Source organism: Oncorhynchus gorbuscha, linkage group LG19 (genome assembly GCF_021184085.1).
Source record: "Oncorhynchus gorbuscha isolate QuinsamMale2020 ecotype Even-year linkage group LG19, OgorEven_v1.0, whole genome shotgun sequence".
Lineage (NCBI taxonomy): Eukaryota > Metazoa > Chordata > Actinopteri > Salmoniformes > Salmonidae > Oncorhynchus > Oncorhynchus gorbuscha.
In genome coordinates this window covers 9,274,295-9,302,286 of record NC_060191.1, presented here as the reverse complement: position 1 = coordinate 9,302,286, position 27,992 = coordinate 9,274,295, and the positions used below count along the sequence as shown (strand labels likewise).

The 27,992-nt window shown below is 44.0% G+C and overlaps 1 protein-coding gene across 1 annotated transcript in view; it reads right to left on the bottom strand.

The window, feature by feature from the left end:
* Window positions 1-19,791, bottom strand: part of LOC124005303 (intermediate conductance calcium-activated potassium channel protein 4-like) — a 57,132-nt gene extending 37,341 nt beyond the window's left edge. Inside the window, exons 1-2 of the mRNA XM_046314436.1 lie at window positions 19,097-19,791; window positions 12,542-12,637 (exon numbers count right to left, since the gene is read on the bottom strand). Of these exons, the coding sequence (XP_046170392.1) occupies window positions 12,542-12,637; window positions 19,097-19,378 (378 nt within the window). The 5' untranslated portion in view covers window positions 19,379-19,791. The remainder of the gene's footprint in view (window positions 1-12,541; window positions 12,638-19,096) is intronic.
* Window positions 19,792-27,992: the final 8,201 nt, after the last annotated feature.

Below are 27,992 nucleotides of genomic sequence, written 5' to 3'. Positions count from 1 at the left end.
TGAGGTTAAAGATGAGATTCTCTCCCGGGAGGTTCCTTCCAGCGTGGACTCTTTGATTGCACTCGCCATCCGCATAGAACGACGGGTAGATCTTCGTCACCGAGCTCGTGGAAGAGAGCTCGCGTTAACGGTGTTCCCCCTCTCCGCATCTCAACCATCTCCTCCCACCGGTTCAGTGACTGAGCCCATGCAGCTGGGAGGTATTCGCATCTCGACTAAGGAGAGGGAACGGAGAATCACCAACCGCCTTTGCCTCTATTGCGGTTCTGCTGGACATTTTGTCATTTCATGTCCAGTTAAAGGCCAGTGCTCATCAGTAAGCGGAGGGCTACTGGTGAGCGCTACTACTCAGGTCTCTCCATCAAGATCCTGTACTACTTTGTCGGTCCATCTACGCTGGACCGGTTCGGCAGCTTCCTGCAGTGCCTTGATAGACTCTGGGGCTGAGGGTTGTTTTATGGACGAAGCATGGGCTCGGAAACATGACATTCCTCTCAGACAGTTAGGGGAGCCCACGCCCATGTTCGCCTTAGATGGTAGTCTTCTCCCCAGTATCAGATGTGAGACATTACCTTTAACCCTCACAGTATCTGGTAACCACAGTGAGACCATTTCCTTTTTGATTTTTCGTTCACCTTTTACACCTGTTGTTTTGGGTCATCCCTGGCTAGTATGTCATAATCCTTCTATTAATTGGTCTAGTAATTCTATCCTATCCTGGAACGTTTCTTGTCATGTGAAGTGTTTAATGTCTGCTATCCCTCCTGTTTCTTCTGTCCCCTCTTCTCAGGAGGAACCTGGTGATTTGACAGGAGTGCCGGAGGAATATCATGATCTGCGCACGGTCTTCAGTCGGTCCAGAGCCAACTCCCTTCCTCCTCACCGGTCGTATGATTGTTGTATTGATCTCCTTCCGGGGACCACTCCTCCTCGGGGTAGACTATACTCTCTGTCGGCTCCCGAACGTAAGGCTCTCGAGGATTATCTGTCTGTTTCTCTCGACGCCGGTACCGTGGTGCCTTCTTCCTCTCCCGCCGGAGCGGGGTTTTTTTTGTTAAGAAGAAGGACGGTACTCTGCGCCCCTGCGTGGATTATCGAGGGCTGAATGACATAACGGTTAAGAATCGTTATCCGCTTCCCCTTATGTCATTAGCCTTCGAGATTCTGCAGGGAGCCAGGTTCTTTACTAAGTTGGACCTTCGTAACGCTTACCATCTCGTGCGCATCAGAGAGGGGGACGAGTGGAAAACGGCGTTTAACACTCCATTAGGGCATTTTGAATACCGGGTTCTGCCGTTCGGTCTCGCTAATGCTCCAGCTGTCTTTCAGGCATTAGTTAATGATGTACTGAGAGACATGCTGAACATCTTTGTTTTCGTTTACCTTGACGATATCCTGATTTTTTCTCCGTCACTCGAGATTCATGTTCAGTACGTTCGACGTGTACTCCAGCGCCTTTTAGAGAATTGTCTCTACGTGAAGGCTGAGAAGTGCGCCTTTCATGTCTCCTCTGTCACATTTCTCGGTTCTGTTATTTCCGCTGAAGGCATTCAGATGGATCCCGCTAAGGTCCAGGGTGTCAGCGATTGGCCCGTTCCTAAGTCACGTGTCGAGTTGCAGCGCTTTCTCGGTTTCGCTAATTTCTATCGGCGTTTCATTCGTAATTTCGGTCAAGTGGCTACCCCTCTCACAGCTCTTACTTCTGTCAAGACGTGCTTTAAGTGGTCCGGTTCCGCCCAGGGAGCTTTTGATCTCCTCAAGAAGCGTTTTACATCCGCTCCTATCCTTGTTACTCCTGACGTCACTAAACAATTCATTGTCGAGGTTGACGCTTCAGAGGTGGGCGTGGGAGCCATTCTGTCCCAGCGCTTCCATTCTGACGATAAGGTCCATCCTTGCGCTTATTTTTCTCATCGCCTGTCGCCATCGGAACGCAACTATGATGTGGGTAACCGCGAACTGCTCGCCATCCGCTTAGCCCTAGGCGAATGGCGACAGTGGTTGGAGGGGGCGACCGTCCCTTTTGTCGTTTGGACTGACCATAAGAACCTTGAGTACATCCGTTCTGCCAAACGACTCAATGCACGTCAAGCTCGTTGGGCGTTGTTTTTCGCTCGTTTCGAGTTCGTGATTTCTTATCGCCCGGGAAATAAGAACACCAAGCCTGATGCCTTATCCCGTCTCTTTAGTTCTTCTGTGGCTTCTACCGACCCCGAGGGTATTCTCCCTGAAGGGCGTGTTGTCGGGTTGACTGTCTGGGGAATTGAGAGACAGGTAAAACAAGCACTCACTCACACTGCGTCGCCGCGCGCTTGTCCTAGTAACCTTCTTTTCGTTCCTGTCTCTACTCGTCTGGCTGTTCTTCAGTGGGCTCACTCTGCCAAGTTAGCTGGCCACCCCGGCGTTCGGGGTACGCTTGCTTCTATTCGCCAGCGGTTTTGGTGGCCTACTCAGGAGCGTGACACGCGCCGTTTCGTGGCTGCTTGTTCGGACTGCGCTCAGACTAAGTCAGGTAACTCTCCTCCTGCCGGTCGTCTCAGACCGCTTCCCATTCCTTCTCGACCATGGTCTCACATCGCCTTAGACTTTATTACCGGTCTGCCTTCGTCTGCGGGGAAGACTGTGATTCTTACGGTTGTCGATAGGTTCTCTAAGGCGGCACATTTCATTCCCTCGCTAAGCTTCCTTCCGCTAAGGAGACGGCACAAATCATCATTGAGAATGTGTTCAGAATTCATGGCCTTCCGTTAGACGCCGTTTCAGACAGAGGCCCGCAATTCACGTCACAGTTTTGGAGGGAGTTCTGTCGTTTGATTGGTGCTTCCGTCAGTCTCTCTTCCGGTTTTCATCCCCAGTCTAACGGTCAAGCAGAAAGGGCCAATCAGACGATTGGTCGCATATTACGCAGCCTTTCTTTTCGAAACCCTGCGTCTTGGGCAGAACAGCTCCCCTGGGCAGAATACGCTCACAACTCGCTTCCTTCGTCTGCTACCGGGCTATCTCCGTTTCAGAGTAGTCTTGGGTACCAGCCTCCTCTGTTCTCATCCCAGCTCGCCGAGTCCAGCGTTCCCTCCGCTCAGGCTTTTGTCCAACGTTGTGAGCGCACCTGGAGGAGGGTCAGGTCTGCACTTTGCCGTTACAGGGCGCAGACTGTGAGAGCCGCCAATAAACGTAGGATTAAGAGTCCTAGGTATTGTCGCGGTCAGATGGTGTGGCTTTCCACTCGTAACCTTCCCCTTACGACAGCTTCTCGCAAGTTGACTCCGCGGTTCGTTCCGTGTCTCTCAGGTCGTCAATCCTGTCGCTGTGCGACTGCTTCTTCCGCGACATCTTCGTCGCGTCCACCCTGTCTTCCATGTCTCCTGTGTCAAGCCTTTTCTTCGCGCCCCCGTTCGTCTTCCCTCCTCCCCCCGTCCTTGTCGAGGGCGCTCCTATTTACAAGGTACGGAAGATCATGGACATGCGTTCTCGGGGACGTGGTCACCAGTACTTAGTGGATTGGGAGGGTTACGGTCCTGAGGAGAGGAGTTGGGTTCCATCTCGGGACGTGCTGGACCGTTCGTTGATTGATGATTTCCTCCGTTGCCGCCAGGGTTCCTCCTCGAGTGCGCCAGGAGGCGCTCGGTGAGTGGGGGGGTACTGTCATGTTTTGTCATTGATTATCATGTCTTGTCCCTGTGCTTCCCCTTCTATTCGTTTCCCTCTGCTGGTCTTATTAGGTTCTTTCCCTCTTTCTATCCCTCTCTCTCCCCCTCCCTCTCTCCCTCTCTCGCTCTCTCTCTCTATCGTTCCGTTCCTGCTCCCAGCTGTTCCTCATTCTCCTAACTACCTCATTTACTCTTTCACACCTGTCCCCTATTTTGCCCTCTGATTAGAGTCCCTATTTCTCCCTCTGTTTTCCGCTTCTGTCCTTGTCGGATCCTTGTTTGATGTTCGCTGTTCTTGCCCTCGTTCCGTCCTGTCATGTTTTTTGCCTTCTTCAGATGTTGCGTGTGAGCAGGTGTCTTGATCAGCTACGGCCTGCGCCTTCCCGAAGCGACCTGCAGTCTGTGGTCGCATCTTCAGTTGATTCCCTCTACTGTCTAGAGGGTTTCTGTATTCCTGTTTTGACTTGGAATACACTCTGTTTCTGTAAAGTCGCTTTTGGGTCCTCATTCACCTGCATAACACTTGCCTTGAAATTGGCTCACCTGAGGCTTTTGGTGCAAGTTCATTTCCTTACCTTTCACCTGCATTTATAGAAATTCAACTGTACCTCCATCATCTGTGTTCTTATAGACTAACCTCCAGGGCAGAGCAAGCCAACCTCAAAATACAGTCCTTGGCCAACCAACCCTAACCAGTTTTTACATCCTTCGAGCCACATCGGGCTATCATGGTGGAAAGGACAACAATGGAGTACAGATTCCCATCTGACTGAGGGCTCATCTTCAGATAGAGAATGAGGGAGATTACACATCAAATCAAGTATATGGAAATAAAGAAACCATCCATCCCAGGCCCACTCCAAGCCGCATTTCAGAAATGGATTTGTCCAAAACTCTAATATTACCTATTCACATGAGCTCAAGACTAAACTGTAGTTCCCTGTGCTCCACCTTCATTCCTAGCCCAACTGCAGTACCCTTTCAGACTACAACTCCATTTTCACTGCTGTACCATTTCAGACTAGAACTTCCATCTCCACTGCAGTACCTTGTGCAGTCTCAGATCTAACTTAATAATGCCAAGTTCGTCAGGCCTGCAGTAGTCCATGGAGTCACCCTAGCTCCAGTCCCAGGGACCAGCCAGGCTCCCGTAGAAGATTACCCTGTGCCCCCTAACACAGAAGACACAGTACCTCCAGTGGCCAGTGGGGCAAGCTGACCTCACACTGTGGCAGGTGGCCCATTCCAGTTCCAGTGTCCATCAAGCCAAGACCTCCACCAGTGGCCATCAAGCCAACACCTCCAACAGTGGCCATCAAATCAACACCTCCACTAATGGCCATCGAGTCAACACCTCCACCAGTGGCTATCGAGTCAACACCACTACCAGTGGCCATCAAATCAACACCCCCACCAGTGGCCATCGAGTCAACACCTCCACCAGTGGCTATCGAGTCAACACCTCCACCAGTGGCCATCGAGACAACACCTCCACTAATGGCCACGAGACAACACCTCCACTAATGGCCATCGAGTCAACACCTCCACCAGTGGCTATCGAGTCAACACCTCCACCAGTGGCCATCAAATCAACACCTCCACCAGTGGCCATCGAATCAACACCTTCACTAATGGCCATCGAGTCAACACCTCCACCAGTGGCCATCGAGTCAACACCTCCACCAGTGGCCATCGAGTCAACACCTCCACTAATGGCCATCGAGTCAACACCTCCACCAGTAGCTATCGAGTCAACACCTCCACCAGTGGCCATCAAATCAACACCTCCACCAGTGGCCATCGAGTCAACACCTCCACTAATGGCCATCGAGTCAACACCTCCACTAATGGCTATCGAGTCAACACCTCCACCAGTGGCCATCGAGACAACACCTCCACCAGTGGCTATCGAGTCAACACCTCCACTAATGGCCATCGAGTCAACACCTCCACTAATGGCCATCGAGTCAACACCTCCACCAATGGCCATCGAGTCAACACCTCCACCAGTGGCTATCGAGTCAACACCTCCACCAGTGGCTATCGAGTCAACACCTCCACCAGTGGCCATCGAGTCAACACCTCCACTAATGGCCATCGAGTCAACACCTCCACTAATGGCTATCGAGTCAACACCTCCACCAGTGGCCATCGAGTCAACACCTCCACCAGTGGCTATCGAGTCAACACCTCCACTAATGGCCATCGAGTCAACACCTCCACTAATGGCCATCGAGTCAACACCTCCACTAATGGCTATCGAGTCAACACCTCCACTAATGGCCATCGAGTCAACACCTCCACTAATGGCCATCGAGTCAACACCTCCACCAGTGGCTATCGAGTCAACACCTCCACTAATGGCCATCGAGTCAACACCTCCACTAATGGCTATCGAGTCAACACCTCCACCAGTGGCCATCGAGTCAACACCTCCACCAGTGGCTATCGAGTCAACACCTCCACTAATGGCCATCGAGTCAACACCTCCACTAATGGCCATCGAGTCAACACCTCCACTAATGGCTATCGAGTCAACACCTCCACCAGTGGCCATTGAGACAACACCTCCACTAATGGCCATCGAGTCAACACCTCCACCAGTGGCCATCAAATCAACACCTCCACCAGTGGCCATCGAGTCAACACCTCCACCAGTGGCTATCGAGTCAACACCTCCACTAATGGCCATCGAGTCAACACCTCCACTAATGGCCATCGAGTCAACACCTCCACTAATGGCCATCGAGTCAACACCTCCACTAATGGCCATCAAATCAACACCTCCACCAGTGGCCATCGAGTCAACACCTCCACTAATGGCCATCGAGTCAACACCTCCACTAATGGCCATCGAGTCAACACCTCCACTAATGGCTATCGAGTCAACACCTCCACTAATGGCTATCGAGTCAACACCTCCACTAATGGCCATCGAGTCAACACCTCCACTAATGGCCATCGAGTCAACACCTCCACTAATGGCTATCGAGTCAACACCTCCACTAATGGCCATCGAGTCAACACCTCCACTAATGGCCATCGAGTCAACACCTCCACTAATGGCCATCGAGTAAACACCTCCACTAATGGCTATCGAGTCAACACCTCCACTAATGGCTATCGAGTCAACACCTCCACTAATGGCCATCGAGTCAACACCTCCACTAATGGCTATCGAGTCAACACCTCCACTAATGGCCATCGAGTCAACACCTCCACTAATGGCCATCGAGTAAACACCTCCACTAATGGCCATCGAGTCAACACCTCCACTAATGGCCATCGAGTCAACACCTCCACTAATGGCCATCGAGTCAACACCTCCACTAATGGCCATCGAGTCAACACCTCCACTAATGGCTATCGAGTCAACACCTCCACTAATGGCCATCGAGTCAACACGTCCACCAGTGGCCATCGAGTCAACACCTCCACTAATGGCCATCGAGTCAACACCTCCACCAGTGCCATCGAGTCAACACCTCCACTAATGGCTATCGAGTCAACACCTCCACCAGTGGCCATCGAGTCAACACCTCCACCAGTGGCCATCGAGTCAACACCTCCACTAATGGCCATCGAGTCAACACCTCCACCAGTGGCTATCGAGTCAACACCTCCACCAGTGGCCATCAAATCAACACCTCCACCAGTGGCCATCGAGTCAACACCTCCACCAGTGGCTATCGAGTCAACACCTCCACCAGTGGCCATCGAGTCAACACCTCCAACAGTGTCCATCAAATCAACACCTCCACTAATGGTCATCGAGTCAACACCTCCACCAGTGGCTATCGAGTCAACACCTCCACTAATGGCCATCGAGTCAACACCTCCACCAGTGGCCATCGAGTCAACACCTCCACTAATGGCCATCGAGTCAACACCTCCACTAATGGCTATCGAGTCAACACCACCAGTGGTGATCGAATCATCACCTCCACTAATGGCCATCGAGTCAACAAAAGCGCATATAAGCTTGGTATATCAACCACTCAAAGTTGGCCTTAGTGGGAGTGACCATAGAATTCTAGAGGAGTCACCGACTGAATAAAGTATTTGCCATCATTTAATTTGAGTGAATCACACTACTGCGAGGCGTGGCTCTGTGGTTGTGATGTGCTAGTGTAAGCGGGAAGGTTAGGGGGAAGTTGTTGTGGGAGATGATTGGTTGGTAGATTAAGCTGAATGCCTGCGCGCTGGGAGTTTCTCTGTATTGGCTAACGAAGGCCAAGTTTGACGCATTGGTCCACCATACTCTTTGCGTATTTGGGCGGAAGTGTTTGGAAATGTTATTCATCTATGGCTAATCCGTGTGGCAGTCTGATAAACATTACAATTCATTTCAGTTCTTTTTTGGTGCAAGTTATTTTCCTTGTCTTTTATCTTTGGAAACGTTTATAGAAATTCAACTGTACCTCCATCTCATGTGTTCTCACATGGGTAGCCCACACCCAAACCACCAGCAAGCCAACGTAAAAATACAGTCCATTACCAACCAATCCTAACCCTACATTTTTACAATAAGAAAGTATTGTTCTTATATGTACATTGTAATTATACAGTTTATACCGGTAAGCAATTGCAATTTGCTTGGAACATGTTGAAGATGTACAAAGAATTACAGATTTTCAATTCCTGTGTGTAAACACTACGCACCTGTGAGCCTCATTAAAAGTATGTCGCACACAGCAGAATGAAATGAGGCCCTCTGGTAATGCAAATGATCTGCCACCAATGAAGAGGGGTGTTGATATGTAACTGAAAGGGGAGGAAGTGCTACTCATACTGGAATGTATCCAAGCCAGCAGTTAGGCCTGCCACTGTACATGCAGGGCCATCGGAACCCAATGGGAATGGGAGCTGGGAAGAGACTTAGGGTTGGGGATCATGTAGAGACATGTGATGATATTGACAGCCCATACCCATGGGAATGTGTGTTTACTAGCGCCTGGGGACCCCAGCCACATATCACTCTCTCCGCCTGCACACCGTCCTGAACGATGCTCACATGATAATTAAGAGGGGGACATTTTAGGTGACCCATGATATGAGGAAATATCAGCTGGGTTTGTTTTTCTCTGTCCATTTTCCTCTTCCTATTTTTTCTTTCTATGCTTCATTTCTCTGATAATGTCCTTCTCTTTTCTGTTTTTTTTTGAGAGGGAGAAAGGTTAACACTAGGTTGTGCTGCTGCATGTTTTGTTTTCAGCCTAAATATGGAGGCCCAATGCACAGCTCAAAAACGATAACCTTCATCCTTGCTTGAAACCTCACCTCCCTTATTTCCCCGCAGCACTTGTGCAGAGCCCCCCTCCTCTCAGATATGCCTACACACGGATGTCAACCTAACTGGTGTTTAAAGACCCGGTAGTGTGGCCTGAAAAACCTTCTGGCTGCCTACCCTTTTGTCAAAAAATGTATGAATGGGACCTGCCCCACTATGTTTTATTTACAGTTTTTTACAATCACTTACACATCAAAAGTGGTACTTGAGGCACACTCAGTGAAACTATTAACTCATGTACTACCTAATCTTCAGACCAAGTCTGCAAAACTGCAAGCACATTATCTGCTTTGCAGTCCGTTTGCAAATCAGAGCTTGAGCACTATAAATAGGCTTCAGGTTGGCTTTCTTGGTTTGGACATCAATGGAGGCCAATTTTGGAGAGAGAGTGAGAGGAAGAGGAGTGAGAGTAAGAGGGGGACAAGGATAAGGAGGAGGAGGAGGAGGAGGACAAGGACGAGGATGAGGACAAGCCTATCTGTTCATCTTCTACTGTATTTGTTTTGTCAGTTCCTCCCATTTTACTGTTCATCCCGAAATCTGGATGAAAATAAAATGTTTTGAGAAGTAAATAAATTGTATTTTCCCCCTCTTGCATTTCTGTTTATAGTGCAAATATATACTGAATATGCATACATACTGTATATATCTGTGCACATACATGTACGTGTGAGTGCTATGACAAACTGCGGTGGACTCCACTGCACACTGAACATGCAAAAGACACAAGATTGTAGTGTTTTACATTTTTCACATCCATGTGTAGTTGGCGTGTATAAGAGCTAATCAATTAATGTTTTGTGGAAGAGTTTTGATGCTAAAACACCATTTGAGAAAAGTTAAAATAGTTTTGAATGAAGTGTTTAGTTTTGCAAGAGATGTGTGACGTTTTGCATGTTGTGTGTGTTTTGGGGTTTTGTGGGTAGAGTCTAGAGAAAAGGAGCCATAGTTTCAGAAATCATGTGTAAGAAATTGGCAAAAATTGTAATCATATACTGCACTGAGTGGTACATAAAATATATCTACTTCTGCACAGTCTACACACCTTGCACTAACCTGTTTATCATATAGTACCTTGTTGACTTCTATACTGAGCAGTAAGGATATTAACATATTGAATTTCAGTATCTTCACTAAAGTCCTGACACCTTGTGCATTGACAAGGTATTACAGAGTAAGGATGAAAATAAGATGACCAGAGAACTGTACAGGTCTCCATGGATTTGAGTCTCATCAGGGGGAACGTGCATGTGAGTGTTATTTACTAAGAAGTCCTGCTGACAGTCTGTGTGTGTAATCAAGATATCATCAAGGCAAATCAGCATCAGAATTTTTTTGTGACCAATCAATGAACAAACCAACAGCTGAATGTTATCAAAGTGAGGTTGGTAGGAAAGTCACAAAATTTGAGCAATTCACTTCCAGATCAAATAAGAAGTATGTAAAACAAAAAACACTAATGGCAAATGAAAAAATGCAGCCTCCCCACAAAACTAGAATAATCCCAGTAAGCAAAATGACGTCTAAAAGACGTCTTTTCCAGATGTTGAAGTTAGGTTTAATTTAGGTTCTGAATGAAAGTTAAAGAGGTATTTACCATATGTTTAAAATAAATATTTTCCAGGTCGTTGAAAAGGCATATTTTCCAGATGTTCAAAAATATGTATTTTCCGGACATTGAAATCAGGTAAATTTTTGGGTTCTGAATGAAGGTTGAAAAATTAGTTTATAGATGTCTATGTTTGGGCCAAATTAAGGCTGGTCCAGACCGTACAAAATCTGAATCAAACATAGACGTGTATGATTGGTTTAGATTTGGTCCGGACCGCACCAAAAACCAATGTCCGTGGATGTGGAAATCACGGCCGGCAGGATTTGCACCAAAAAGATGTCCTAAAGGCGTCGAACTGAGCTTACTAAGGTGTAGCCAACAGTGTTGCCTGAAATTGAATTGTATGAATGCCAATCTATGTGGTAAGCTTACCATTTGTAAAACACCCCAAAAAGACATCCGGACAAGACCAAAAAAAGACATCTAAAAGACGTCGGCTTGTGCTTACTGGGTTGTAGCCTAGAATGTCGGCCAGCAATGGAATTTTATGAATGCCCATCCATGTGGTAGGCCCACCGTTTGTAAAACAGGCCATTGCATTGGCTGTATTAGTCCTGATTCCTGTGACTAATCAATTTGGTTATTTACAGTTTTTGACCATTTCTTACACATGATTTCTGAAACTATGGCTCCTTTCTCTAGACTCTACCCACAAAACCCCAAAACACACACACAACATGCAAAACGTCACACATCTCTTGCAAAACTAAACACTTCATTCAAAACTATTTAAACTTTTCTCAAAATAGTGTTTATGCATCAAAACTCTACACACAAACCATCAAATGATTAGCTCTTATACACACGGATGTGAAAAATGTAAAACAATACAATCTTGTGTCTATTGCATGTTCAGTGTGCGGTGGAATCCACGGGAGTTTGTCATAGCACTTACGCGTACATGTATGTGCACAAATATATACAGTATGTATACATATTAAGTATATACAGTATTTGCACAATAAACAGAAATGCAAGGGGGGGGGAATAAAATGTATTTCTTTCTCAAAACATTGTATTTTCATCCAGATTTCAGGATGAACAGTAACAGACAAAACAAATACTCTCTCTCCAAAATTGGCCTCCATTGATGTCCAAACCAAGAAAACCAACCTGAAGCCTATTTATAGTGCTCAAGCTCTGATTTATAAGTGAAGAAATTAACTATAAGTGTTTTCAAACATGAACACTGGGTGCAGGTAATCGGTAAATGAGTATGGTATTTGGAATGGCAGTGTTTTCCAAACAAAACACAAGACCTGTTGGTTTTGAATGATGTGTCTAATGTTGAAAACTGTGTTTAGTGTTTTGTAAAAAAGTGTGTTTTACAATTGCAAACTGACTGTAAAGCAGATAATGTGCTTGCAGTTTTGCAGACTTGGTCTGAAGATTAGGTAGTACATGAGTTAATAGTTTCACTGAGTGTGCCTCAAGTACCACTTTTAGTGTGTAAGCGATATAAAAAACTGTAAGCTCTGAATATCAGATACCCAACTTTATCAGGAGTTATCTCAAGCCTATTTGCAATGTGTTTACACAGCAGGAAAAGTATTTTATTTTTCGCTATGATCAGCTTGTCAAAAATGGACCGATACAAACTTGAAACCACTGATCATGACAATGAGGTGAAACTCCTGGACAACATTTGTGATTGTACATTCCATATTGTCCATTTTACTTTGACCTCTCCTGTTCTTAGGATATGTTGTTTGTTCATTTGATTGAGTGCCATTTAGGTAAGGCTATTTGATTGGAAAAACCTGCATGATGTAAAAAGTGTCTGTCTGATTACATGATCATACTTGTTATCTCTAGCCTGTAGGCTACAGGTGGCCGCCTAATCCTGCTTACCTTTAACAATTAATGATTTAGTGTAACCCCTGCCTTCAACTCCTAAGTTCAAAGAGTATCTAACACATTTCTTTCCAGTGATAGAGAGCTGGGCTGCACAGTCAACAATGGGATCAGAGGTCAAAGAGAACACACACTCACCCTAATGTCCTTATAATGGAAGGCTACGATGAGAATCAGAAGACACCCAGTGGATATGCTGATGGAGCAGTTGATGATAAAGGCGTAGCGGGAGCCCTGGGGAGAAAGAGGAGGACAGACAAGTTAAAGACATTAAAGGGAGGTTTAAAGTTATTCAAACAGTGCTTCTGTTTTCGATTCTTTTCCATTTGGCATTTTCCAGTAGCAGTGTGTTTAGTGTTAGTGGAATGCTGGTCACGCACACTGATTTGGTGACAACTTTATAATGTGTGTGATGCACATGCACACTCGTGAACACACGCACACACTTAGGTGGCATTAGATCAATTGACTTGGCATGATATGAAGTATTGACTTCAAGTGAACCACCAGGTCACGCAACCAAATAAGATGAGTGTAGGCCTACAGAGCTCTTAGCTGATGCATTAAAACGATCTTTATAAACTAGCAGAGCCGGCCTAGCCACTAAGCGACATAAGCAAACGCTGAGGGCCCCGCGCCTACTAGGGTGCCCCGACCCAAAATAAGTATTTTTTTTGTTTATTGGTTATTTTAGGAACTTAGTCAGGGTCTCAACTTACTGTTGAGAGATAGAATAGTAGAATACACAAGTTGCAATTTGGTGCAAGGTAAATAAGGTACACAATACACAAGGTGCATCCAAATTTGGTTGTGTATAAGCAGTTTTTCTACTGTTATGTCAGTCACTGAGACTCACTCAATTAGCACGTCAGCTAACTTTTTCTATATTGGTCTAGACAGCTATGTAAACTAGTAATTGTGTAAAAGTGGTTCAATTACCCAGGGGCCCTGATCTCCAGGGGGCTCCCATTGATTTTGTTATTCGCTCTCACTCAGATATCATATTAACATGGCATAAGTCAGTGCAAAACACTACAAACATTTCTCTCCTCCCTATAGCAGAATTTGTAGAATTCCATGAAATCAGTTATAAAATTGGTAAATATTCTCTCTGCCCTCTGGCAAATTGTGTAAAATTGCAGCAAATTAACTCTAAAACTGTAAGTCACTAACCAGGTGAGAGGTGACATGCTATCCAAGATTCCTAAATCAGTTTATCAACTTTACCCTGGACTGCAGCAAAACCTAAAGATCATGGTACATTTAGTTAGATGAAAGAAAAGTGAACAGGATTTGGCTTCTGTAGCAATGAACATAGCCGCTGGAAGTGGTGGTGCTGATGGTGTTGCAGCAGCCCCTGAAAAATCTGAATTAAAAACTAAAAAAGATATATTATCACAAAAGTAGTGCACTGGGCCGATATAGACATCTGTAGCATGGGGCATACATTTTCTTTTCAGTATCTCCACTTTGTCAAAAAAGGTAGTTGTATAATTATGGTTTTCCACAGTTGTTTACACACTTTTTCTGAATCTTTGGGCCATTTTCCCAAAACTCTAAACATAAAACCACAAACACAAAATGCAAAACTCTACAAATATCTAGCAAAAGCAAACACTGCATTCAAAACTGTTTTATCTCTTTCCAAAGTGTTTTTCTGCATCAAAATGACAGACACACGCGTCATATGAATAGATCTGTCTACCAACCAACAACAGACTGATGTGCTCAACACAAAACACTAGTATGAATATCTCATCAGTGTTGTGAGTTCAACAACTAAGCCGGTTGTAAAAGATTGTTACAGTAATGTATACAGCAATGTAAACCTACTCAAATATACATAAATAAATACACACAAATGCAATACAGTTGCCAATTGGTTTATAGAGCTTGGCATTGTGATTGGTGTTGCTTTCCAAAGGGACTAAAGAGATTTTAATTTTGAATGTTGTGCCTAATGTAGAGATCTGTGTGTAGTGTTTTGCAAAAAGTGTGATATAGAATTTAAAACTGAGTGTAAAGTAGGAATTGTGCTTGCAATTTTGCAGAATTGGTTTCGGGATTTAGTACACGAGTTTCAGGTTTCGGTGATTGCGTTTCAAGTTCCAATTTTAGTGTGTAAACAATTGGGGAAAAGAACAGTATCTTGCAGGATTCAATGGTTGTAATTGTAAGAGTTGTTGCCCTGTCTTTTTCTCAGCGATTGTCATTCTAATAGAATCCAGAAAGTCTGTCTTCAAATATTTCTATCACCATAAAGAAAAACAAAGTGCAATACAGTACATTGAGACATCAAGTGGTTTATGATGATGTGGCTTAGTTGGGGGACTTGTATGAAATTATACTTTTTTTAAACTAGGCAAGTCAGTTAAGAACAAATTCTTATTTACAATGATAGCCTAGGAACAGTGGGTTAACTGCCTCATTCAGGGGCAGAACGACATATTTGTACCTTGTCAGCTCTGGGATTCAATCTAGCATCCTTTTGGTTACTGGCACAATGCTCCAACCACTAGGCTACTGCTGCACCTGTATGCATTCACTACTATAAATTGCTCTGGTTAAGATCTACTGAAAGGTCAAATGAATGAATAGACCGTTTCAATTTACACATAGAAATAAGTTGCATTTGCAAAGTATTTCAAGAAAATGGAAAACATATATCAAACAAGTATTTTTATATTCCACAAGTACAGTATTATCAGATGAACTGTTTTGTACAGATAATTATCAGACTCAAGTTTCAAGTGCTGGTAAACACTCAAATACAAATACATTTAGTTTAAATATTTTCACAAAAGTAGGTCACTGGGCCTTTACTAGTCCTGTATTAGCAGACCATCAGCGCGGGCATACTACTTCCCGCAAATTATGCAATGATATGTCAACACATCTGATAAGTAGGCTGAGTCTCTTAATAATTAACCCCGTGAGTAACTATCACTTGACTTCACTGTACTTGAAACGATCGTCTCGACAGTAGGCTAAGTAGACTGAGTGATAAAAGTTGTGCTGTTTATTGCCATGACGACCACGCAGGCAACTGATGTAACCTCGATGAAAGTTTTAACGGGGAGTTCATTTAATGATGAGTGGTTGGAGTTTACAGTCTAAAAGTTATAATTGCACATTTTCAGACAACGCTAGGGAAACTTCAACGCAGAGAGGTGGTGTGACGTGCGTTGGCAACTTTGATTGTTTTCCACAATTTCACTTGTAGCATCTGCATCATGTCTAATTTTATCCCAAGCCTAATTGGACTCCACATCAGCGTAACGTTAATTTGACTACATTATTAGACCTATCACATGGAGACCACAGCTCTGAGTGTCTAAATTTGTTTTGGAATATTTTCCCTTTGGAAAGAGGAATTTCAAGCCTTTTTGAAACGACCTAATTTATAGTAACTCTAACACCGTTGTTTATCTAGGCCTTGGACAGACAGGAAGGCCACCCAAGACCAATGCAGGCCAGAATCCATCCCATCAGCCTTCAGACAGAAGCTGTGAGTAGAGGATGTGAGTAGAGCCTGAAACATTCATCATAATTCTGAATTAATTATTAAAAGAAAGAAAAACCCCTTCTGTTGGTCACTTTTGATAAGGTCTATTTAATTTGCAACAATGTCCTCTCTGTGTGCTGTGTTCCGTGACAATGGCACACCCAAATAGTTGCTAGGCCGTCGCTAATAACATCAATAATCATTGTTGTTTGTTTTGTTTTTACAGTCACAACATGATGGTGTTGTATTGGCTTTACTATAGAAACGCATCCTCTTGGCACACAGTCAAACCTGACGCCATTTAACTCTGGATAAACACAGTGCTGATTAGCTGATGTAACTAACTAGATGGTCACACTCTGTGTTGTCTGTTCACACTGCTATGCGTTATCTTGGCCAGGTCGCAGTTGCAAATGAGAACTTGTTCTCAACTAGCCTACCTGGTTAAATAAAGGTGAAATAAAACATTTTTTTTAAAACACTCAGTCATATCAGTCTGGCATGCTGGCCCAAAGACCTTGACAATCAGCCCAGCCTCAGCCCAGCCCCCCCATCTCCAGGAGAGGTGAAACTCTTGCATTATTCAAACACTCTAATGAAACACAAATGATGTGGAAAGATCCAAAATGACCGTGGGCAACCTGAGAAACACTAGCTGTGAAGGGAAACAAATACAATGTGGAAAATGTACCACAAATAGCACATTTTCCTCATCCTGTATAACCTGGTTTCCAAGGAAAAGTATCCTTAAATACACTGTCATACAGAGAGGGTATACCAGTCTTCTAGCTATTTCTGAGCATCCAGTTATCTCACTCATCATGTAGTCTATGTTTTTTTGAGTTTTGATACAACTTAGGCATTTCCAAAAATAATAGTTTGGCAAACTCAATTGGTTTTCAAAATCAAGATAATGTACAGGGGGAAATGCATGGAAATGCCCGCCCGGGTAATTGCCAGATAAATCAGCATATGGAGCTGTTTGCAACATGAACTACCAAAATCAACTTCCTCCAGGCCCAGGCTTACACTGCGTGTCAGCCCAGTTGGACATCAATATTTGATCAATCATATTAATCAAACAAACAAATCAGCCTGATTTAAACAGCCTGCCTGCTGCACTCAACAGTTTTCACTTCACTTGCCTTGGGATCATTACATGGAGGAATTAGATCAGCTGGACAGGGACTATATCTTGCTCATCTAGCTGTAATTACCTCAAAGTATAGGGACCTCAGATTGGATCTCCTTTCACTGGACGGCCAGACAGGTATAACCAGGCTGACCGATTGTTTCACTCCATTGTTTTCACTTCACTTGATAAGTGAAAGTGAATTGAAAAAAAATGTTGAGTGCCATGGTCAGGCTGGTTACACCAGGGTAGGAAACACCGACCTTATAGTGTTAAGGTGCTCTGACATTTGGTTGCATCTTATGGGTGAGTTGCTGAGAGCCTCTTTTCTACTTATGGACCTGGCAGGTATATATTCTAGAACTTCAGTGGGACAGAGTTAAAAACTGCTTGATTGTGTGGACTGGCGTTGTTATCCACCCTAATCTGTATGTTGATGTGAAGAGACGGCAGTACCAAGCTGTGGTTCTGGAAATGGGCTCATAATCAGAAGGTCACCGGGTTCAAATCCCAGGTGTGGGTTATGCTATTATGCTGCGACGCAAGTCATGCTTGTTTAACGGGTCTGTTAATCAAGGAAATGGTTACGACAACAATTAGACACGCCGTTCCGTTCTCTTCCTATGAATGGACTGGATATAGTATTTCTGTACATAGATTAATCCAAGGACTTTTGTGGTAGAGCTACAGGGCACATGTAGGTTGATAATAGCATTCATGATCTTTATGTTGTATCAACAGCACCTGTTTTCTGTCCGTCTGACTGACCTCTTCATGTTAAAGGGATACTTCGAGATGTTGGCAATGAGACCCTTTCTACTTCCCCAGAGCGTGCTAGCAGTTACCCATAGCCTTCCAGTCATTGCGCTAATGCTAGTTAGCATTGCTCGTGAAACTACATCCAACTTCCTTCATACTAGACACAGAGACAGAAAAATGACATCCACAAGTTCATCTGACTGTGGGGAAGTAGAGAACGGGCCTCATTGCCAAAATCCCAAAGTATCCCTTTAACATGTTAATTATCAATGCAGAGGTTGAAACTCATTCTTCACACAAGGGGGGTGGCATTCACTCATTTTAAAAAAAACACAAATAGTGGTCAGTAGGTCTGTGACCTATTCTCAGACAGACTCTCTTTCTTGAGCAGCCTAGTCAGAGTACTAGGGGTATACACAGGATATCTGGTTCCCTGAGATAGTTGCTACTATTCAATGAATTTCTGTGGTGGCTTGGCCAGCAGTAGGTCAGTTGATTCCTGCAGGTTTCAGTTGTATTACATGCTGCTGTTGAGGCCTGCGTTGCTGGTCATTTTGTCATTGGTCAAGTGGGGACAAGGTATTGAACCCTAAAGAGGTCTATAGAGCACCAAACCAACATGGTCCCTGTGGTGTCAAACAGGTGTAGTTAACGATTAGGTAGAGAATAAATCTGATTTATTTGACTTATTACAAGGACAACATTGGTGTTCTCACCACTAGCCTATTCAACAGTAACTTGATAATCATGATGGCATTTGCTGTTCTAAGGGGAATCATATATTGTGAGCTTTCCAAATACAATGTACCACTGACTTTACTCTCTCTCTCTGACATGTGGCTATGACAGGTCAACAGGTGTCTTAGACTAAATCACTTTTATGGCACATGATAACTTGTCTCTTGATTAATCAAAATATGTGAGATGAGAAATGATGAATATTCTGTATATCCATAATGGCCTGTACAACTCGGGCATATGTTTGACACCTGCCTTTGACCCACTTTGAATGTTAGCATTCTGAGGGAAGCCTTGTACTTTAAGTTCACTGTCTTTATCTTATCATTTTTAAATAGAAACAGCTCTTTCAGTTCTTCTCTTTCAACTTGAGAGTTGCAAGACTATAATGTAGGTCCACTTTATTTCACTGAAACTGAAAACCAACAGCAAACAACTTTAATTGCCAGGGATTTGTTATGCTTTCCTTGATAAATTCGTTAGCATGATTATATTTTAACAGTCTTGTTGGTAGTTGAAAGTGAATTTTACGGAATGTGACGTGACCAAAATGACTTACCGGTTGGTAAATAAATGGACAAAGCTCCGCGTGCAGTATCATGAGCAGTGTCCCAAGCAGCGCGGTGCCTAGAGCCCATGCGCACAGACACTTTTTGTTCTCCAATAAAACTTTTCTATCTCGCAATCTATAAAGATTGCCCCCCTCGATTTGAGGCATACGCTTCCCAGAGTGGGACAGAGGCACAGATATCTCCGTCATGTCCCCGCCATTTCTGTTGATCACTCCATCGCAATTGTCAACTTTGGAGTCGAGGTGCAAATTGCGGGTTGTCATCTCCATGTCGCGATGGGTTCGGCTGTGTCCGCTCTCCGTGTTGTTGTCCTCTGATGCCTCGTCCTCTCACTGTCCCGCCTCTGCCCTGTCCGTGCTCTTCCCTGGAGTGCGGGAAAGTATACCACCATGGGCCAGCTGTGTCCCAGGTCCTCCTCTCCGTGGCTCATGAAAGTAGCGGCATAAGGACTGTATAACTAACTGTATGAGCTCACCTGAACACGAACACCGAACACCTCCACGAGCGGCATGTGATACGCTCACCACTGACAGTTGACTGGGGCGCTATTCTTATTTGCAAGGGTTATGAGGATATACTGTATGAGAGTGCGCCATAAAAAAAGTATCTCGCTCTCTCTTTCTCTCTCTCTTGAGGATATACTGTATGAGAGTGCGCCATAAAAAAAGTATCTCGCTCTCTCTTTCTCTCTCTCTCGCTCTCTCTGTGTGCGTGCGTGCGTGCGTGCAGTGGTGGAAAAAGTACCCAATTGTCATACTTGAGTAAAAGTATAAATACCTTAATAGAAAGTTATTCAAGTAAAAGGTAAAGTAACCCAGTAAAATACTAATAAAGTCTAAAAGTATTTGGTTCTAAATATACTTAAGTATCAAAAGTAAATGTAAATGCTAAAATGTACTTGAGTATCAAAAGGAAAAGTACAAGTATAAATCATTTCAAATTCCGTCTTTTAAGCTATTTTCTTTAGGAATGTATTAAAGTAAAGCACAGATACCCCAAAAAAACTACTTACGTTTTTTAAAGTATTTTTACTTAAGTACTTTACATCTGTGTGTGTGTTGGGGGGGGGGGGGGGGTCCTCACGCAAATGTAGGCTAGCCTACTCATCGGATAACTATAGAGGCTGGTAATTGCATAAGATACAGGATGTAAGGGTTTTATGACAGGATGATCAAATATGATAATTTCAGTTGGTGAGGGTCAATCAACAATTCAGTTGGACAACTATTTTAGCTTGTCGCTCTCTTTTTGAAATACCATTTTGATGGGCATTTCAGTGATGTGTTCCATTAATTACAGTACTGATAAAAAAAATGATTTTTTTAAAATCCAGCAATCCCTGTCAAAACAAATTGTTTTAAAAATTCCACAATACTGAGTGCTCCCAAAATTCTATTCTGTTGCCTTCTAGAATTAATTAATTAATTTAGGCATTATCAATTGCAAATAAGCTGTCACATAGGCCACCAATAAAAAGCACATTATAGACTAGTACTGTTGTTATTTACCTGTGCATTGACATGGTGAGCCTATTCTCAAACAACACTTTCACAGCTCCAGGGTAACCTCTGGTGGACAAAGGAGTAGGGTGTTTATTGAGATTTAGGGACAATGTTATACAGTATGTTGTAGCCAACTATTTATTGTCAGACCCACATTTATATGAGAGGGATTTTCAGGCTCTCTTGAATAAAACTGCATTGTTATTATTTCACTGTTAATTAACATCCCATGGAATGTAGATGTCACCTCGTAATTGTTGTATTTTGTTTTGTACTGGTCTCAGATGTCTCAACCACTAAACTCTAGAGATCTTTATCTCTCCCCAACAAACTGATGCAATAAGTGACATTTAGATAACTACCCCCCCTCCCCCACACCTTCCCCAGACACCTAAGTAACATTCCTCAAAAATCCTTGAGTGTACACAATCTCTCACCCCATTTCCTAGGTTCTATGCCTGGGAGGAACAGCGTCATGACCTTGGGCCATGTGACGCATTCACCCCATACGGATCCTTCCGTCAAGGTATCCTGTGGTGGGCTGCTGCTGACGACAGTGTCACTACTCTCACGGCTCTAAATGACTGGATGACCGCCTCGGAGTGGCTTTCTACTGGACCTGACCTGGTCTCTGTATCAGGACCGGACCTGGTATCTGTAACACGACCTGACCTGACCTGGTCTCTGTATCAGTGTCCGGGAGAGGTTGTGAAAACAGGGTTATGGTTAATTGGTGGAGACTGTTTTGATAAATACTGGGCCCAAGGCCAACATAGTACACTATATATATAAAAGTATGTGGACACCCCTTCAAATGAGTGGATTCTGCTATTTAAGCAACACCCATTGATGACAGGTGTATAAAATTGAGCACACAGCCATGCAATCTCCATACACAAACATTATTGCGGGTGTAGCGAAATGCTTGTGTTCCTAGCTCCAACAGTGCAGTGATATCTAACAATACACAACAATACACACAAATTTTAAAACTAAAAGAATGGAATTAAGAAATATAGAAATATTAAGACGAGCAATGTCAGAGTCCAGAGTACACTATATATACAAAAGTACAGTACCAGTCAAAAGTTTGGACACACCTACTCATTCCAGGGTTTTCTTTATTTTTACTATATGTCTTTATTTATACTATATGTAGAATAATAATGAAGACATCAAACTATAAAATAACACATATTGAATCATGTAGTAACCATAAAAGTGTTTAAAAAATCTAAATATATTTTATATTTCAGATTCTTCAAAGTAGCCACCCTTTGCCTTGGTGTCAGCTTTGCTGGAATTTCTTTCCTTAATGCGTTTGAGCCTATCAGTTCTGTTGTGACAAGGGTGGGGTGGTATACAGAAGATAGCCTTATTTGGTAAAAGACCAAGTCTATATTATGGCAAGAACAACTCAAATAAGCAAAGAGAAATGACAGTCCATCATTACTTTAAGACATGAAGGTCAGTCAACACAGAACATTTCAAGAACTTTGAAAGTTGCTTCAAGTGCAGTCGCAAAAACCATCAAGCACTTGATGAAACTGGCTCTCATGAGGCTCGCCACAGGAAAGGAAGAGCCAGAGTAAGTTTATTAGAGTTACCAGCCTCAGAAATTGCAGCCTAAATAAATGCTTCACAGAGTTCAAGTAACAGACACATCTCAACATCAACTGTTCAGAGGAAACTGTATGAATCATGCCTTCATGATCGAATTGCTGCAAAGAAACCACTACTAAAGGACACCAGTAAGAAAAGGAGACCTGTTTGGGTCAAGAAACATGAGAAATTGACATTAGACTGGTGGAAATATGTCTTTTGGTCCTAATTTGAGATTTGGGTTCCAACCGGCCGTGTCTTTGTGAGACGCAGAGTAGGTGAACCAATGATCTCTGCATGTGTAGTTCCCGCCGTGAAGCATGGAGAAGGAGGTGTGGTGGTATGGGGGTTCTTTACTGGTGACACTGTCAGTGATTTATTTCAAATTCAAGGCACACTTAACCAGCATGGCTACCACAGCATTTTGCAGCAATATGCCATCCCATCTGGTTTGCGCTTAGTGGGACTATCATTTGTTTTTCAACAGGACATTCCAGGTGAAGCTGGTTGAGAGAATGCCATGGGTGTGCAAAGGTGTGCAAAGCTGTCATCAAGGCAAAGGGTGGCTACTTTGAAGAATCTCAAATATAAATATATATTTGGATATATATATATTTGGATTTGTTTAACACTTTTTTGGTTACCACGATTCTATATGTGTGTTATTCACCATTATTTTTCAATGCAGAAAATAGTAAAACTAAAGGAAAAACCCTGAAAAACCCAACATTTTTACTGTTACTGTATGTTGACACCCCTTCAAATTAGTGGATTCAGCTATTTCACCCACACCCATTTCTGACAGGTGTATAAAATCGAGTGTCTTCAAATCCTCTCAAAATTTTTAGAAAAGGCTGTTGCGCAGCAACTCACTGCCTTCCTGAAGATAAACAATGTATACGAAATGCTTCAGTCTGGTTTTAGACCCCATCATAGCACTGAGACTGCACCTGTGAAGGTGGTAAATTACCTTTTAATGGCATCAGACCGAGGCTTTGCATCTGTCCTCGTGCTCCTAGACCTTAGTGCTGCTTTTGATACCATTGATCACCACATTCTTTTGGAGAGATTAGAAACCCAAATTGGTCTACATGGACAAGTTCTGGCCTGGTTTAGATCTTATCTGTCGGAAAGATATCAGTTTGTCTCTGTGAATGGTTTGTCCTCTGACAAATCAACTGTACATTTCGGTGTTCCTCAAGGTTCCGTTTTAGGACCACTATTGTTTTCACTATATATTTGACCTCTTGGGGATGTCATTCGAAAACATAATGTTAACTTTCACTGCTATGCGGATAACACACAGCTGTACATTTCAATGAAACATCGTGAAGCCCCAAAATTGCCCTCGCTAGAAGCATGTGTTTCAGATATAAGGAAGTGGATGGCTGCAAACATTCTACTTTTAAACTCGGACAAAACAGAGATGCTTGTTCTTGGTCCCAAGAAACAAGGAGATCTTCTGTTGAATCTGACAATTAATCTTAATGGTTGTACAGTCGTCTCAAATAAAACTGTGAAGGACCTCGGCGTTACTCTGGACCCTGATCTCTTTTGACAATCATATCAAGACTGTTTCAAGGACAGCTTTTTTTCCATCTATGTAACATTGCAAAAATCAGAGACTTTCTGGCCAAAAATGATGCAGAAAAAGTAATCCACGCTTTTGTTACTTCTAGGTTAGACTACTGCAATGCTCTACTTTCCGGCTACCCGGATAAAGAACTAAATAAACTTCAGTTAGTGCTAAATACGGCTGCTAGAATCCTGACTAGAACCAAAAAATTTGATCATATTACTCCAGTGCTAGCCTCTCTACACTGGCTTCCTGTCAAAGCAAGGGCTGATTTCAAGGTTTTACTGCTAACCTACAAAGCATTACATGGGCTTGCTCCTACCTATCTCTCTGATTTGGTCCTGCCGTACATACCTACACGTACGGTCACAAGACGCAGGCCTCCTATTTGTTCAAACAGCTGGAGGCAGGGCTTATATATATATATATATATGCATATATGCCATTTAGCAGACGCTTTTATCCAAAAGCTGTGTGCATACAGTCTACGTATGGGTGGTCCCGGGGATCGAACCCACTACCCTGGCGTTACAAGCGCCATGCTCTACCAACTGAGCTACAGAAGGACCAGGAGCTCTATAGGCTTTCTCCTATAGAGCTCTATTTTTATGGAATGGTCTGCCTACCCATGTGAGAGACAGAAACTCGGTCTCAACCTTTAAGTTGTGGCGAAATCTGCTCGGTGCCTTCACCGTGCGCTGCCACTTTAAGAGCGCATGAGCAGTAAGGAAGGAGGAAATAAAGAGAGCTTGTTCAGCTGTTTGGGGAAAAGCTCTTGGGAGGCGCGACAGTTTGATTGTGTGTGCTGCAGAAGTTTTGTTTGTTTTCAGCGTTTGTAGTTTATAAAGTATTTAACTCAATCATCGGTGTGATCGCTTTAGATCGTGGTTGTTTTTGTTTGGGACCGCGCCCGTTATGGATCGCATGGATTAGTAGCAACATTGTTGCGAAGCTTTAACAAACAAACCAACAAACCATCGGACAGTCAGACACCGGCAGGCCTGAAGACCACAGTTAAGATTTATCTTTTTCTCTCTCTTTCTCTTCGCTCTCATTCCAGTGCTTTACCCTGCAACAGACTCTCTATTTGTTAAATGCACTGCCCATTGAAGTTCATTAGAGCTGGACTATTATTTCCCTGCCAGAAGTATTTGGATGGACATTTTAGTAGGTTACTTGCAAGCTGTATATTATGTGAACTGTATTGAGGTGGGACGTACTAATGACATGTGGCCGAGAAGACTGTGGACATTTTTAAGGCCTTTGTTGTGTCGATGAACACCCCCCACATTCATACCCTCTGCACTCACCCACTAGAAAAGAATACAGATTATTGCAAATCCTATGTTGATGACTGGGTTCGTTCTTGTATGAAGTTGCTGTTGAATTGCTCTGCCATTATTAGTATTAGTATTATTGTATGAGGTATTCTTGTTTGGGTTACCCCTGTGCTGTGATGTGGGTTTTATATGGTGTGTATTCTTTTTTTCTCTCCACTGGCTATCTGGTAAACAGGCTACACTCTAGGCAGTCTCTTCTGCTGATGTGTGTGGGTCTGGTAGTGGTACTCTCTCTATTCTACTCTTTTCCTTTCGGCAGGGTTAATACCTGCCTGGCGCCCGAACAAAATCTTTCTTTACCCCTCTCTTAAGAAATACCGCTACAAAGTCTTTACTGAAGACTCATCTCTTCAGTGGATCATATGATTGAGTGTACTCTGGCCCAGGAGTGTGAAGGTGAATGGAAAGGCTCTGGAGCAACCAACCGCCCTTGCTGTCTCTGCCTGGCCGGGTCCCCTCTTTCCACTGGGATTCTCTGCCTCTAACCCTATTACAGGGGCTGAGTCCCTGGCTTACTGGTGCTCTTTCATGCCGTCCTTAGGAGGGGTGTGTCATGTTTTGTCATATATTGTCTTGTCCTTGTGCTTTCCCTTCTGTTCGTTTCCCCCTGCTGGTCTTATTAGGTTCGTTCCCTTTTTCTATCCCTCTCTCTCCCCCTCCCTCTCTCTCTTCTCTCTATCGTTCCGTTCCTGCTCCCAGCTGTTCCTCATTCTCCTAACTCACTCATTTAGTCTTTGCACACCTGTCCCCTATTTTACCTTCTGATTAGAGTCCCTATTTCTCCCCTTGTTTTCCACTTCTGTCCTTGTCGGATCCTTGTATGATGTTCGCTGTGCTGTGTCCTTGTCTCGCCCTGTCGTGTCTTGTCTCCTTCAGATGCTGTGTGTGAGCAGGTGTCTTAGTCTGCTATGGTCGGTGCCTTCCCGAAGCAACCTGCAGTCAATGGTTGAGTCTCCAGTCTGTCCTCGTTACTACGAGTGGATTTAAGTTTTTTCCTGTTTTGTTTTCTTCTTTAGTGTTCCAGGATTATTACTTTTGCCATTTACTGGAATAAAGACTCTGTTTTCGCTAAGTCGCTTTTGGGTCCTCATTCACCAGCATAACAGGGTGTGTCACTTGAGTGGGTTGAGTCACTGACGTGATCTTCCTGTCTGGGTTGGCACCCCCCCTTGGGTTGTGCCGTGGCGGAGATCTTTGTGGGCTATACTCGGCCTTGTCTCAGGATAGTAAGTTGGTGGTTGAAGATATCCCTCCAGTGGTGTGGGGGCTGTGGTTTGGCAAAGTGGGTGGGGTTATATCCTCCCTGTTTGGCCCTGTCCGGGGGTATCATCGGATGGGGCCACAGTGTCTCCTGACCCCTCCTGTCTCAACCTCCAGTATTTATGCTGCAGTAGTTTGTGTCGGGGGGCTAGGGTCAGTTTGTTATATCTGGAGTACTTCTCATGTCTTATCCGGTGTCCTGTGTGAATTTAAGTATGCTCTCTAATTCTTTCTTTCTTTCTCTCCCTCGGAGGACCTGAGCCCTTGGCCCATGCCTCAGGACTACCTGGCATGATGACTCCTTGCTGTCCCCAGTCCACCTGGCCGTGCTGCTGCTCCAGTTTCAACTGTTCTGCTTGTGATTATTATTATTTGACCATGCTGGTCATTTATGAACATTTGAACATATTTACCATGTTCTGTTATAATCTCCATCTGGCACAGCCAGAAGAGGACTGGCCACCCCTCATAGCCTGGTCCCTTTGTAGGTTTCTTCCTAGATTTTGGCCTTTCTAGGGAGTTTTTCCTAGCCACCGTGCTTCTACACCTGCATTGCTTGTTGTTTGGGGTTTTAGGCTGGGTTTCTGTACAGCACTTTGAGATATCAGCTGATGTACGAAGGGTTATATAAATACATTTGATTTAATTTGAGTACACAGCAATGCAATCTCCATATCAAACATTGGCAGTAGAAGGGCCTTACTGAAGAGCTCAGTGACTTTCAACGTTGCACCGTCCAACAAGCCAGTTCATCAAATTTCTGCCTCGCTAGAGCTGCCTCGGTCAACTGTTAGTGCTGTTATTTGTGAAGTGGAAACATCTAGGAGTAACAACGACTCACCCGCGAAGTGGTAGGCCATACAAGCTCACAGAATGGGACTGCCGAGTGCTGAAGCGTGTAAAAGACATCTGTCCCCAGTTGCAACACTCATTGCCAAGTTCCAAACTGCCTCTGGAGGCAACGTCAGCACAAGAACTGTTTGTCGGGAGCGTCATGAAATGGGTTTTGATGGCTGAGCAGCCGCACACAAGCCTAGGTTCACCATGCGTGATGCCAAGCATCGGCTGGAGTGGTGTAAAGCTCGCCGTCATTGGATTCTGGAGGAGAAATAATGGTCTGGGACTGTTTTTCATTGTTCGGACTAGGTCCCTAAGTTGCTATAGTGTACAATAAAATTCTAGACAATTCTGTGCTTCCAACTTTGTGGCAACAGATTGGGGAAGGCCTTTTCCTGTTTCAGCATGACAATGCCGGTGCGGTCACTGGCCTGCACAGAGCCCTGACCTCTGGGATGAATTGGAACGCCGACTGCGAACCAGGCCTAATCACCCAACATTAGTGCCGACTTCACTAATGCTGTTGTGGCTGAATGGAAGCAAGTCCCCGCAGCAATGTTCCAACATCTACTGGAAAGCCTTCCCAGAAGAGTGGAGGCTGTTATAGCAGCATTTTTAAAATTTAATTTAACTAGGCAAGTCAGTTAAAAACAAATTCTTATTTACAATGACTGCCTGCAAAGGGGAGACCAAATCCATATTAATGCCCATATATTTTGAAAGTAGATGTTCGACAATCAGGTGTCCACAGCTCTTGCGCATGTAA